Source organism: Cuculus canorus, chromosome 3, assembly GCF_017976375.1.
Source record: "Cuculus canorus isolate bCucCan1 chromosome 3, bCucCan1.pri, whole genome shotgun sequence".
Taxonomy (NCBI): domain Eukaryota; kingdom Metazoa; phylum Chordata; class Aves; order Cuculiformes; family Cuculidae; genus Cuculus; species Cuculus canorus.
In genome coordinates, this window is record NC_071403.1 from 77,042,580 (window position 1) to 77,056,199 (window position 13,620).

The window sequence follows — 13,620 nt, forward strand, 5'->3', positions numbered from 1 at the left end:
AACAACCCCAACTCTCTCAGCCTGTCCTCGTATGGAAGGTTCTCTAACCCTCTGATCATCTTTGTAACCTCCTCTGGACCCGTTCCAACAGTTCCATATCCTTCTTACATTGAGGATTCCAGAACTGGAATAGTATTCCAGATGAGGTCTTACAAGAGATGAATAGAGAGGCATAATCACTTGACCTGCTGGCCACGCTTCTTTTGATGCAGCACAGGACACAGTTGGCCTTCTGCGCTGCGAGCGTGCATCGCCGGCTCATGTCGAGCTTCTCGTCGACCAGCACCCACAAGTCTTTCTCTGCAGGGCTGCTCTCAAACACATCATCTCCCATCATGTACTGAAAACAGGGATTGCCCCGACCTAGGTGTAGGACCTTACACTTGGCCTTGTTGAACCTGACTTACTTAATAGTAATTTATTCTGCTTAAGTGTGCCTGTCCAGCCAGGGTTCGTTTACAGCATCAAAAATTACATTTTTCATAGAACCGCTACATTGTTCAGTGTCCTGGGAGGCTTGTCCAGAGGAGGTTGTGGGGTTTGTATAGTAAAAGCATGTGCAGCTTCTGGTCATGCCTTCTGATTTCACTAGTCTTATTGGTAAGACAGGAGGAGAAGAAGGGTGATCAACTAAGACAATTAAACACTGCTCTGAGAGTTGGAATTTCTTTGCTTCTGTGATAGATTTCTACCATGGTGCCAGTTAAGTAATTCAGACTGAGCTTTTCATATGTGATCTCTATTTTTCTCCTTTTACTGGTACAAAGTTTGATACCCTGAAATGTGACTTGCAGATGTGATGTGCACTGAGTTCCTTCCTGTTCTCAGTTGCATCACTTTGGTGATGAAATTTGTCATATAATCATACGTATTCTTAAAAATCAGGTCTCACTTATCTCAGAATTCCTGAAGGCGTTTAGTGTCTGGAGCCAAATCTGTGGTCTGGCCACCCTTTTCATCTGATCTATACCATATCCTGAATTCCATAGCAGCTGTTGTAATGTGAAGTTCATATTTAAGTGATATGATTTATATAAAGTATTTGAACTGGTTTTTCTGGACAACAAGGAAGCTGGAGCATACTCTTGTTTTTGTAAAGTGCATAATGACTTGAACTGTTCTGACATTATTTTGCAAAATTGTTATTTTAGAGCAGCTCCCCCTAATCATGCACTGCTCACGTTTGTAAGCTCACATAACTCTTCCTCCTAAATTATTAGTTTTGTTATTTTGCTTCTAAGATCTTGATATTGCAAAAAAGGAAAACATCTTTTATTCTTTATGCATTTATAAATGGCCTACATGAGCAAATTCAAAGAACATCAGTGTGTGCCTTTTGGGAGGTTTTATTCTAGGAAACCTGCCAGTCTTCAATGCCAGCATTTCAACTCTCTGCCTTCGGAAACCGTTGTCACTGGAAGCACCAAGTTACTCAAAGTTTAATTTGAACTAAGTTCTTTGAAATGAGCTATTTTAAGTACTTTAGTTATTTCTTCACTTTAAGTAGTAACTTTGGGCTGCAGTCCTGAATCCCTTCTTCATGTGCACAGTTGAGTCAGGAATGTGTTAGTTACAGAGGAAAGGGCCAAAACCAGCACACGCATCATGACCATCACAAGAGGCACTAAGTCAGGGAAGACATAATGCCACTGAGCATCTGTGACTATACCAGTGAATTATTCCAGTTCCATGAATTCCATTGGCAAACCCTTTATGTGGGATGCGTGCAAAGTTTGTAATGGAAAACAAAATTTGTTTCATAGTGGCGAGCCATGACTAGCCTGGTAGCATTGGGTACTTACTCTTTTGTGCTTTAATGAGGCCCTGGCAATTAGCTACCAAACCTAGGGTTTGTCAAGCATAATATTAATGAAATATTTGTGTGTACATTTTTGTAAAATTAGTTGCTAGTGGAATTACTGGTTTGCTATGATTTTTTGTAGTTCTCAGTTCACATTACAAAACCTACATAGTCCCTGCAGCAGTCCAAAGTGTGAAAGTGGTCAGAAACAGCTCTGTCTGCTTTGACTGTCCAGGCAGAATAAAATTTCAAGAAAGGGGCAGAGAAAGAAAGAAAATGGCATAAATTACAGAAAACAAATGAGGTGTTTGATACTTTGTGACAGCCCCTGATGCTTGAGGGGAAAATGAAAAAATGGAAAGATTTATGAGTTTAGGAACATGTTTAGACTTTACCAGTAATTCTGTTCTCAGCAAGCATTTCACAAAACATCAAAACCTCTTGTATATTAAGAAATTATAATGCATTGCTCTTACTCTGCTAGTCTAAACAACCTTTGTGAAAGACAGTGATTAGGTGGCATTGCTGGAGCAATGCTCTTGCATGTCTGTTAGTTGATATGCTTAGTTATATACATAAAAAATCAGAGAGCTGAATTTACCTCTTACTGCTTATTTTGCAAAATAAATTTTGCAAAAACAGAGGTTGAGTCTCACTCTGTCCTCATTAGAAGTGTTACTGTTGAGTAAAATTAAGATGCTGTCTTCAGTAGAGTTCTGCTTCTATTCAAGGTAATGAAGTCTGAGGCTCTCAATAAAAAAAAAAAATGTACTGTTAAAGGGCAGATTCTAGTGAACCAGCAGGAAGATGTCCAAAACTAATGGAAAGTTTAGGAGAAAGATCAAGCCTATTATCCTCATAATAATAATAATGAAAAGATCTGTAAGTCTGCTGGTTTTCTTTCTGTAAGCAGTAGCTTTAAGTAGCATATACCATAGTTGCCTTGAGAAGGCGATAGCTTAGGATTTCCTATCTGGGTTTGTTTCTGTAGGAAAGAAGATAATTTTTTTTTACTAGAAAGAAATCTTTATTTCTTGATTAATTTTATCACTATTGCAAATAAACAGGAAAAAATGTTTAGATAAATAGTCTGAAAATCAGGTTTAATAAAAATATGCGGTACGGCGCAGGAACCAATGAGTAGCAAAGAACATGAATCAGGTTTTATTTCGATGCGTATCAAAAGCCTTGTTTAAAATAACATTTTTTTTCACAAAGGGGCAATGAACCAAAATATGTGTTCATGCTCTGATAGCTTCCTTAAATAGCTTGGAGCTTTGATGTTAAGTGTGTTTATTCCTACTAAATGAGTATATTCATAATGACAGTTTATAGACTGCAGGAATGGACTTTGCCATACGTGTGCTTGTAGCACTGTTGTACATGAATATGTCTTTATTTTTTCTGACGGGCTTTTTGTATGTTAATAGATATGAAGTCCAACAATTAGAGATGTTACAAAGTAGATTTGAATAATGCATATATGTAGGAAAAGAGGTAGCTTACAGTTAAGAGTTACTTTTGTTATCCTGTATTCAAGATCTCTGCTATCTATCCATGATACCTCCTATCAGAGTAGTTTGGGATCAATCAAAAGGCTTCTTTAGATGATGTATTTAATACTGACCTGTAAGATAGCCTCTGTCATTTTAGGGACTTAAAACCTAGGTGAAAGTTTAAATTTATGGAACTTACAAAGCCAGCAGACAAAACCAATCTTAGTACTAGGCCTTTCAAGAGTGGTATTTTTAATGTGTATGAAGTCGTAAGAAAAACATCAGAAAGAAGTAAGATGTTATAAAATAAAAGCAATGAAATAAAATTCTTTGGGATGTGACAGTGTGGAAAGATGTAGTCGCTTCCATAAGTTTTGTCTGCCCTTCCATAAGGGACAGTATGCCAGAGGCTTGGCACATGTCATTGTGCCTTAGGCTGTTTGCTGTGTACGGAGATTTACCTCAAGGCAGAGGAGACAGCCTAGTCTTTGGGAAGGATGTGACTGTTTTTAAACACAAGATCTATTTCTGTTGTTTATAGAAACAATAAATAATACATATCAACAAACCCTAGTTTTTGGTAACAAATCTAACCAATTGCAAAGGGGATTTTATTTCCTGGACAAATTACATATGCATCTTGTATATGATAGGTATGATGTTACCTTTCCTGTAAACATACCATGCTGCATTTACCTCAAGAGTGTGTTCTGGTATGCTGGAAACTGCAAATAGTTCTTGTCAAATGAAGAACATAATAGCTGTAACATATCATTATGCTAATCTCTTCCTACCTCCTTATTGTATCTATATTTATAATGCAAAAAAAAAGAGCATTATGAAAGTAAGTCTTGACAAAGCCCTAATTTTCTCATCATGTAAAATTTAAGCAGACTGTTAGCTAGTATAATGTACTTGGTGTTTTTCTGAACAGTTATGCCCTGTAATATAACATAATTAAACTATTTTGCTGTTCTTTTAATTCATATACTAAAATGTCTACTACTTTATAGCTTTGAAAAAAGCTCCTTGAGATTGCAGGTCAATAAGATGGGTGTGATTGCTGCTTTTTAAAATTGTGCAATTTAAATCACCAAATTAAATGATGTAGTGTACAGTCAATGGGAGAAAGGGGGCTGAGCTAGCTGGATGCTTAATAAGAAAATTTCAATACCCTTTTGCAAGTTATAAATAAAAACAAAAATAAAATTCGCAGCTGTTACATATTTTTCTGTCAACAGCACTCACTTCTATAGGGGCCAGACACCATAAGTGTTGCAATTATCTTTTCTTTAATGGTAATTTGTAAGCTCAAACATACATTAATCAGTTGGCCTAATAGTAAAAAGAAAATGCATGTGTAATACCAGTGTTATCAAAGTAAGTATTCAGCTTAGAATTGTTTTGGCTGACAGTTTTTCTGCAATCTGAGAGGTGGGTTCTGTTTTAATTATAAAAATGGGCAGGGAAATGTTTTGTACATACAGAACCAATTGTACATGCACTTCAGCCTGACTAACAGCAGGACAAACAGCTACCTAATCTGTGCTCACATGTGGGTGCTTATATAAGGTGCTTTGACAGAAGCAGTCACTCTTGAATGTTTTGAAATGAGGCAGCTCCTGAAGTGTTCCAACAGTGGTATTCTAGGGAGAGGTAAATTTGTGTACTGTGACTGCAACAATGGAAACATTAAATATTCTTACTCAGAATTGCTCAGTGCTCTATAACAAAATGCTTTTAAAGTTGTGATGCTTCTTTTTAAAGGATTTCAGGCTCTTATAAACTGGAAAAGGCCGGTTTGCAACTTCTCAGAGTGTCTTTGTTTTTCTGTCTTAGCTATCCTAAGTACTTGTGAAGCAAGGGAGACTTTTGAGGGAAATAGCAAGAATCCCAGTGGTGCTTGAAGGAATTTGCTGTGTTTTGGTCTGGTGTTACTTTTAGTTCTTGTATAATAAATTAATCTGTGTTTTTCTGTATAAATCTGTCTTCTGAGAATTACACGGAGGATACAGCACGCATGATAATGTGGGGGTTGGTCCTCATATGGCTTTTATGTCTGTCTCCCTCATTAACAGAGAACCTAAAAGTGTAGTCTTTCAAATTCTCGATTGCATTTGTCCTCTACAGCTTTCTGTCTTATTTGAGTGGTTTCCTGGACTGTGGGTGCATGTTGGTTTGATATGAATTCTCCAGTCGGATGGCTGTAATGGGGCTCCCTTTACTGCAGTGGCTGTCTTGTTTCTACTGGGCTGTATAATGAAATGGGTTTTAATTAAAACAGATTTGGCCAGTATGGTGATTCATTATGGTCTTCCAATAGGGTTGCTTGGAAAAGGTCAGAGAAAGAGTTTAATTAACATTTTTAGTTATAAAATTGGTGTGAGGCAATAGTACTTCACTCTTCGTTCAACTCTATAATACAGCCATTTATTTTAAATACAGTTTATGTGGGTGATGGGTGCTTATCAGCTTCTAGGGATTAGAATGAGCTGTTCCTCTCTGGAAGCCTGAATTGGGACACTAACAGCAACAGTTCCTCCTCATCGAAGCTTCCTGTGGCCTTAGATTTAATAGATGTGGAATGAGAAATAAGTTCTAGTTGCATTCTGTGCAATGGAATGGGGTTAGCCAAAATTCTTGGTCTGCCTGGTGAGCCAAATCATACCCTTTATGTTACAGGAAAATGTACAATAGGCTTTTTTGCTTCTTCTGGCTCTCTGGTACTTTTACTGCTTTGGGAAGACAGGACATGAGCTTAGCGGGAAATTCTCTTTTGTCTTGTACTTTCTGTAGGTCAGTGTGGACATAAAAGCTGTTTGGAGTTACTGAAATGACTTGGTTTGGGTTTACTTTTCATTTACTTCTTTACTCTTCTTTGTTGGAACAAGTTTCTGCAAAGTTGATTTGTTTTTTTTTCTATGAAAACATCTGTGAAAAGAAAAAAAAAGCAAATGTGACTTGCCTAACATGGTTTAAACGAGGAGGTACTCTGATAACTCTGTAATAAAAATATTCTTCCTATGATGCCATGCTTAAGTGAATTATTAAATTCTACTTGGAGTTTACTGAAATTATTAATAGAAAAATCCACTGCAGATCTTTGCATGGTCTACAAGAAAAAAAACAACTTCAGGCTAGGTTTCTTTCATTCTGGGATAATTCCTCCTCTTTAATTAAGACTTAACATAGATCAGATAGGAATGACAAAGTATATTTGAGGTATATAGTCAAATTCTGTGATAATGCGAACCGGCAATGATCATTTTTACATTAAAAAATCTTGCCAATAATGTACAATGTGGTCATCATTAACATGCAAATAATTTTTCTTAGATTTATAAATAGAAGTGTGACATCAGAACATGTGTTTGAAGCTTACTCTGTGTGATATCACACAATATCTTCAATAAACTAGATTCTGCTAATACGTCCTTGCTGTTGACAGTTACTTTCAAATAGTACCTCGAAGAAAAGCTCATGGTATATTATCTAGAGGGACTCTGGCCTTGAGTGCAGCAGGGTTTGACAGAAGAGGAAGGAACACAAGCAAATTAACAACATTCATCTGGCAGCTGTGTTTAAAAATACAGAGTCAAACACTAGCTTTGATTAAATATCTCTTTCTCCTCTTTCTAAAACAGTTCCGGAACTCGTGCTAAATATCCAACAGGCTTAGAAATTCCTGTTGTTGGGGTGCCCAGAGCAGCTAGTGAACAGGCAGCAGCAGTGCAGTCTTCCTACACCTCCAGCTCTATTCTAGGGCACTGCGCCTACGACTGAGCGGGTTGTTTCATTTCTAGCCCACCCACTCCTTGGCCTGTATCCATAGACTGCTGCTGGCTTTCTCTTTTTTATTTTAATCCTTTGAACTAACCTGTCACTTGGCTTTGACCTAGTGGACTATGGTCGGGTCATTCTAAGAAACATGTTAAGATTACCCTCCATTGCACTTTGTCGTGTCACTCCCTCTGCTGCTTCCCCTTTCCTTTTGCAGCTCTGTCTGTGGGAAGGGCATAGACATACACTTAAGCACAGACATTTGATCCTGGCCTCGTGTGGACCACTGCCAGCAGCAATTTTGCTGCTCTATCAGGCAACAGGCACAACAGCCTGAAGAGCACCCGATTACCTCTGCCTGGGGTGTGTGTGTGCAGCAGTTTCCATGGCAGCACAGAGCTCTGGAGGCAGCCACCTTTCCGGTCAGGTGGCTTCAGGTTTTTACACCGTGCTAGAACCTAGTTTTGAGAACTAAAAAAGTTCATCACTAGGAACAGAGGATGAAGGCTGGTAGTAAAAATTTGACTGTACACGTAGCTTGAGGACTCTTGACCTTAACCTGCAGCAAAGTGTTAGCAACTCTTCCCAGAATCCTTCATGTTACTTTCTTCAGAATCTGTTTTCTCCTTCTTATTAAGGCCTTGGTTGCTTTTCCTAAAGTTAGAATGCTAAATGTCGCTTTTTTTGAGGTCACACTGTGATTCAAATCATGTCAAACAAACCTACATTTTCAAACACGCTTTTCTTACCAAAGTATGTATCTTTCCTGCTATTTTTTTCACAACAGCACTGAACCCTATGAATTGTATTTCCAGATTCACATTTTACTGTTAGGTGCTTGCGGCAGAAGCAGAGGTGCAGGGACAATGAGATGGCTCTACAGTAAGGTGTGAGATGTCTTTACTATGCAGGCTGCTAGAGGCTTTACTTGTGAATGTTGAGCTTTTAAAAACAAAGTTTTACTTAAAATATTCCTAGCCCTTATGATTGTAGAGAAAAGCGTGAAAACGATGGCTAATGCTCTTCCCAAAAGCTGAGAAGCCAGACAGGGATGAAAAAGAATTCCACATTTCTTCTGCAAATGTTTAAATATCAGGATTTATGAAAACTTGACAGTACTGTTTCAGAATACAACAACATTTTGGACTTACTTTATAAATATTTGCAGTCTTAGTCTATACACTGTCATGGATGTAAATACAATCTTCAAAAAGCAAAATTCTCTCCAATATTTTATCCCAAACAAAGGAAAATAAAGTGTAAACAAGTCAGTGCCTTTATTTTCTTCCTTTTCTAAATAAAAGCGTACGTTTTTCTTGTTCGACTGTGACACTGTGGTTAACATGAAGTGAAACAAACATATTCCTGAATTGTGCCTAGCTCACCAAGTATTAACGCCATAGATAGTTTTCAGGCCCATTTCTAACACCATGGACTGTAAATTGCTCCAGTCTCAGGATAAAGTGGTTTGGATGTACAGTAAATGCGCCATTGCAGAAGCATCCTACGTGTATGGATCGTTTAGTACAGAGTTGAGCAAAAGGAAACTGCATGGCTTACTTAGGTCCTTGCTTGGCACACCTGCTGTGTAAAGGTACAGAAAGGCCTGTTTCCTTCTGCAGCAGAGTTACATTTTCATTTTCAAAGTAGGACAATATTCCAGTCACAACAGCGCCAACCAAGCCATTTATTTTAGAGAAATCTGTCTTATTACAGGGATTTCAGTTAAATAATATTATTCAGGGAAATCATGAATTTTCTCTGCTGTATGTAGATGTCAAAGTGTGGTGGGTTTTAGGGCTGTGCTGCTATTACGTTGTATTAGAGGCAAGGCTCCTTAGATAACATTCCCAGATAACTCTCCAGATTTGACCTGGTCAGGTTACCTTTACCTGACAGGTAAAGACGTGTGCCTCAAAACGGAAGAAACATGCCTGCTTGGAATACTGTACACATCCAAGCTATTTCTGTGAGGATCTAAATTGGGATGGTGCAAACCCAGCTCTTCAGATGTCGTTTTCCAATAATATGTTGAATGGAAAGAGCCTGGTTGCCCAGGTAACAAGACAGAGTCACTTAACAGGGTTCTTTTTAGTCACATGAAAAGAGAAGAGGAAAAGAATGATGGATCCAGTTGTGTTAAACTCTGAGGAATAAGCCACCATGAATATGATGGAATAAACCATTTCAGGCAGGCTGACCTGGCTGGGCTGAGGAAGTAAAATCCAGAGGGGTGACAGAATCAGTGTGCTCCAAGGGGCTTCAGTAACAACCATGCCTACAGAGTCAGATGCACTTGGGAGTGTTGTTCAGGTACATTTTGGGGTATTTTTGCGAGCAGCTCTGCCTCGATATGGCAATCAGGGTGGATAAGGCAGAGGGTGGAAGGAGGGTGCCAGGAGTGCTGCATGCCCTGACGAGAGTCTGAGAGTCCTCATCCAGACTGGCCCCTGGTGCTGCCCTGCCCAATTTCTCCCCCAGAGAAGGAAGCTGTATAACTACTCAGTCTGTGATTGAAGTGTGCTTGAGTTGATCTAGGCTCCACACTGCCGGCTGGGGTTTGAATGGTGAGATCAGAGCATGGTGCATGGGTGTGCAATACCTGAGAAATAAAACATGCTAGAAATGGCTGTTTGGAGATCAACTCTTGTTCCAGATTCATAGAAACAGTGTAGCTTTAGAAACAGATGTTTTCAAATCTTTATTGAAGAGTAAGCTATAAGCTGTCTTGTCGCACACTGGAGGAATGTACTCATTTGATTCAGACCTGCTCTGCGTTTCAAGGGAGGTGGAGGCTGCCTTTCTCATTCTGAAGAGAAGTTGGTAGCAGCAGTGAATTTTAAAATGGATGCTATAAATGGCAAGCTAAAACTCGAAATGCTCGTAATGGTAGCTAATGTCTTGAACACATTGGGTGATCTGAAATTCGTGGCATGTGAGGGAAAACAAAGAGGGCTGAGTGAAGCAAGAGGAGGGTACAGAACCTTTTCCCAACTTACATCTATTGATCTGGATACTGATGAAGCTAAAAACCATTTTAAAATATTACCCTTATCAAAGATATTGAAGATGACATTTTCGGCTCTGCAGATAACTGAGGAAATGACTGTAAATGTGCTTTTAGCAAATGTTGGTTTCCTGCTTGTTTAGCTTGTAAAAAATATGCTTCTTCATAGTACTCATAGTGCCTGTCACTTGAGCAGAGCCAGGGGAGATCCATCCTATTGCAAAGTACTAACATCTCAATCAGGAACTGAGACCCTATAGCCAAGCAAACCCCAGGCAGGGAGCCGTTCTCTGACATTTCCCTACTTCCTGCATTTCATACCCTATGAAAATCCAAACAAAAAAATACAGCTTCACGGCAACTCTTCCTAGGATTCATGCATTTCATACATGCATACCCTATGAAATGCATGTATCCTAGGAAGAGTTGCCGTGAAGCTGTATTTTTTTGTTTGGGTTTTCATAGTTTTTATTTCATGCTTATTTATGTGAGTGTATGAAGCTAATAATGAATAAAGTTTGCTCTGTGCAGAGTTTGCAGGATTACTATCTTCATGCAGTGGAACTTGAGAATCGGAAGCAGCAGTGGGTAAATTTTGGTCTTATGTACAGCTGTGAAGGCTGGGCAAGGAATATATTTCTTTTGGTTTTGTTTCTATACCTCATGTGTGTTTTATTTACTAACTCTGAATAAGCAATTTTCATTATAAAGACATCAAAATTGAGTTGTATTGCATTTTATAATGCTCAGTGTGATGTTTTGATGTATTTATTAACAGTTATGTTAACAAGGCAGCTTTTCTGGTGTTCAAATTTGAATTTAAATGAGTAATGATGTATTTTTAATATTACTCACAGTTATGTATCTATATATAATTTATGCATCATTAATGTTATAAAAAGCTTTTGTGGGGAAATATTGCTCCTTAAATATAGTACGCTAAAATACTTTCTTCTTCCTGTTCCTGAGACTTTAGTACAACAGAAAATACAGAGAAAGTGTTTTTCATAAATAAAACTCTGTGAGAAGTGTTGTCTGCTGCACTTGTGCACCTCCTTTTATCATACAATATATATATAGTTTGGTACTACTGTGAATTAGCACATTACTGGAGGATAGGATTATAGTGGGTGTGCATGTAGGAGCAGCCATCGCACTATCAGCTTCCAGCCTCGAATATTTTATGGTTATGTGCTACGTACTATTTTCTGGTGTCCTGTGGAAGAGGGCAAGCACCAGCATAATTAAAGATTGGATCATAATGCAAATGCATGCAAAGTTGCCACTTGAAAATGCCTATATAAAATTCAGTAGTTCTTATTATGTTAGTATTTCTTCGTGACATCGTTTTGATATTTGTTTGCTTTATATCTTGCTGCTTGTTTTGAATTTAATTTTCGTTTGACTTCCCATTTCTTTTATTTGTCAGAAAAGGGTAAGCTGGCTGTAAGATTCTTTCTTCATAATATTTTTCAATTAGAATGATTTTTAGGTCATTGCTAAAAGTATAGTATTGAATGTGCAAAGCTAATATGTACCTATTTTAATGCTATTAATAAGCGCTTAGAAAGGGATCATGAAAGTAAATCTGCTTTAGCCTTTAGTCAGATGTGGGTTTATGTAATATTCTATAATGCCTTTAAAAATATCGACACCTTTTCAAAAGGCATTTTTTTGCATTTAAAGGAGAAAGGGAGGGAAAACAGAAAAGAGCTAAACATATTCTTTATATGCTAACTCTCTCATTTTTCTTGCAGGAAATCCTGGCTCAGTAAAGTTGGAAGCCCAAGTTCTCGCATAGATCGAACAAATTTTTCCAATGAAAAGGAGATTCCCAAGCTTGACTTCTCTGGATTTAGCACTAGATACTAGCAGAAGAAAACATCACCAGTCACAAAACTATGACGTTTCTGCTGCATGATATTTTCTGTGCCTCCATAAAATATCGCAAGAGCATTTGGATGCTTCCTATACTAAAGATAAAATAAATGGTTCCTTTTCACATGAAGTAAGAATTCTTAGTTACCGTATTTTGCACTATGAAAGTCAATAGATAGTATCTAAAATGCCAATATCTAATCCATTGCATCTTGAGAGATCGAAAAATTATTAAAGTGTCAGTAACTATTTGTGCACAATGAGATTTGTTATATATAACCATATGGCACCTAATCTTTACACTGTGATTTATGTTTTAGATGCAAAATAATAAATTTCAGTTCTACTGTTTGTAATCTCACCAAAAATACTTCACTAGAGAACTGGAACACTGGGAGATCTATTCTAACAGCTCTGTTCTGTAGATCTTGTTATTTGTGACAGTGAAGATACAGTGGTAATTTAAAATAAATGTATGTTGTGTCAAAACTAAGATTATCTAACCATCTCTGGTTTAAAATTCTCTATAATAATGCAGATAAGTCTTGGAACAAGATGATGAAATGTGTATGGCCTCTAACTACAGCTTACATCCATACTGACCATAAAGTATCTTGCTTTTTTGATACTTACTAAAATTGAAGATTGTAGCTCTTTTCGTTATGGAAATGTATTTACTCCTTAGTTAAGAGTGTATGTTGGACTTTCACTCAACATGATGCACCCACGTACATCACATCAAGTACATTAAAGGTCCTGAGAAACTTGTACTATATGCTTGCAATAAATACTGGGTAAGTCTTTGCAGCATTGGATCTGATTCTTATATGAAGTGCTCCTGTCACAGGCACCAAGGAGTCTGTCAGGGCTGCAACAGACCTATATTCTTACTTCTGTAATTGAGATTACTACATACTGGAGGCCTCTGGTGAGATCTCTGATATATCCAAGCAGGCACCTGTGTGATCTGGCAGCACTCTCAGTTAATCAGGAGTGGTGTGATCATGCTATGATGGAGGCTTAGGCTGTAAGTCCCTGTGAGAAGTGTATGGTACATAAAGCACAGTAGTACTGCAGTAATTGTCTCTGAGCACAGGCAGAGTGCTGGTAATTCCACTGGCTGGTCTGTACCTCTTCTAAGGGTGTATAGCATCACTTTAAGTAACGTCCTTAAATTTGTGTTTCACTTTTTCAATTTCAGGAAAGGACGTTTCATAATTTAAGCATTGTGCTTATTCATCTGTGGAGAGCAAGGTATGCATGGAGAGATATTTCTACTGACTACTAGATTTACTTTCTCTAGGCCTTTGTGCATTAAGCAGTAAAATCTCTTTTCTAGGATTTGCAGGAGTTATTTATAAATTGTTGTAGCTCGAACTACACTTGACTTCTGTGACTATACACAAGCAGCCTTTGTTGAAGTCATTGTCAATAACTCTTGTTCAGTTCCAATGGTAAATGGCAAAGTTCACGTGTAGCGGTAGCTCAATAGCTGTTACATCCTCTCTGAAAACTGGATCCTGCCAAGCATAAATAGTTCATTTTCCTTGAAGCTACCTGGCAGAAGATACCCCTTCAGTCAAAGGCATTTCCAGCCAAACTGCTTTGCTTGTATTGGAGCAACAATGACAGAGGAAGGCAGAAAACAAATATCCCAT

General features: G+C 38.0%; 1 protein-coding gene across 1 annotated transcript in view; it reads left to right on the plus strand.

Annotated features, from left to right (window-relative positions):
- Nucleotides 1-12,766, plus strand: part of ACYP2 (acylphosphatase 2) — a 47,192-nt gene extending 34,426 nt beyond the window's left edge. The window contains exon 4 of the mRNA XM_009560996.2: nt 11,842-12,766. Within this exon, the coding sequence (XP_009559291.2) occupies nt 11,842-11,956 (115 nt within the window). The 3' untranslated portion in view covers nt 11,957-12,766. The remainder of the gene's footprint in view (nt 1-11,841) is intronic.
- The last annotated feature ends 854 nt before the right edge of the window (nt 12,767-13,620 follow it).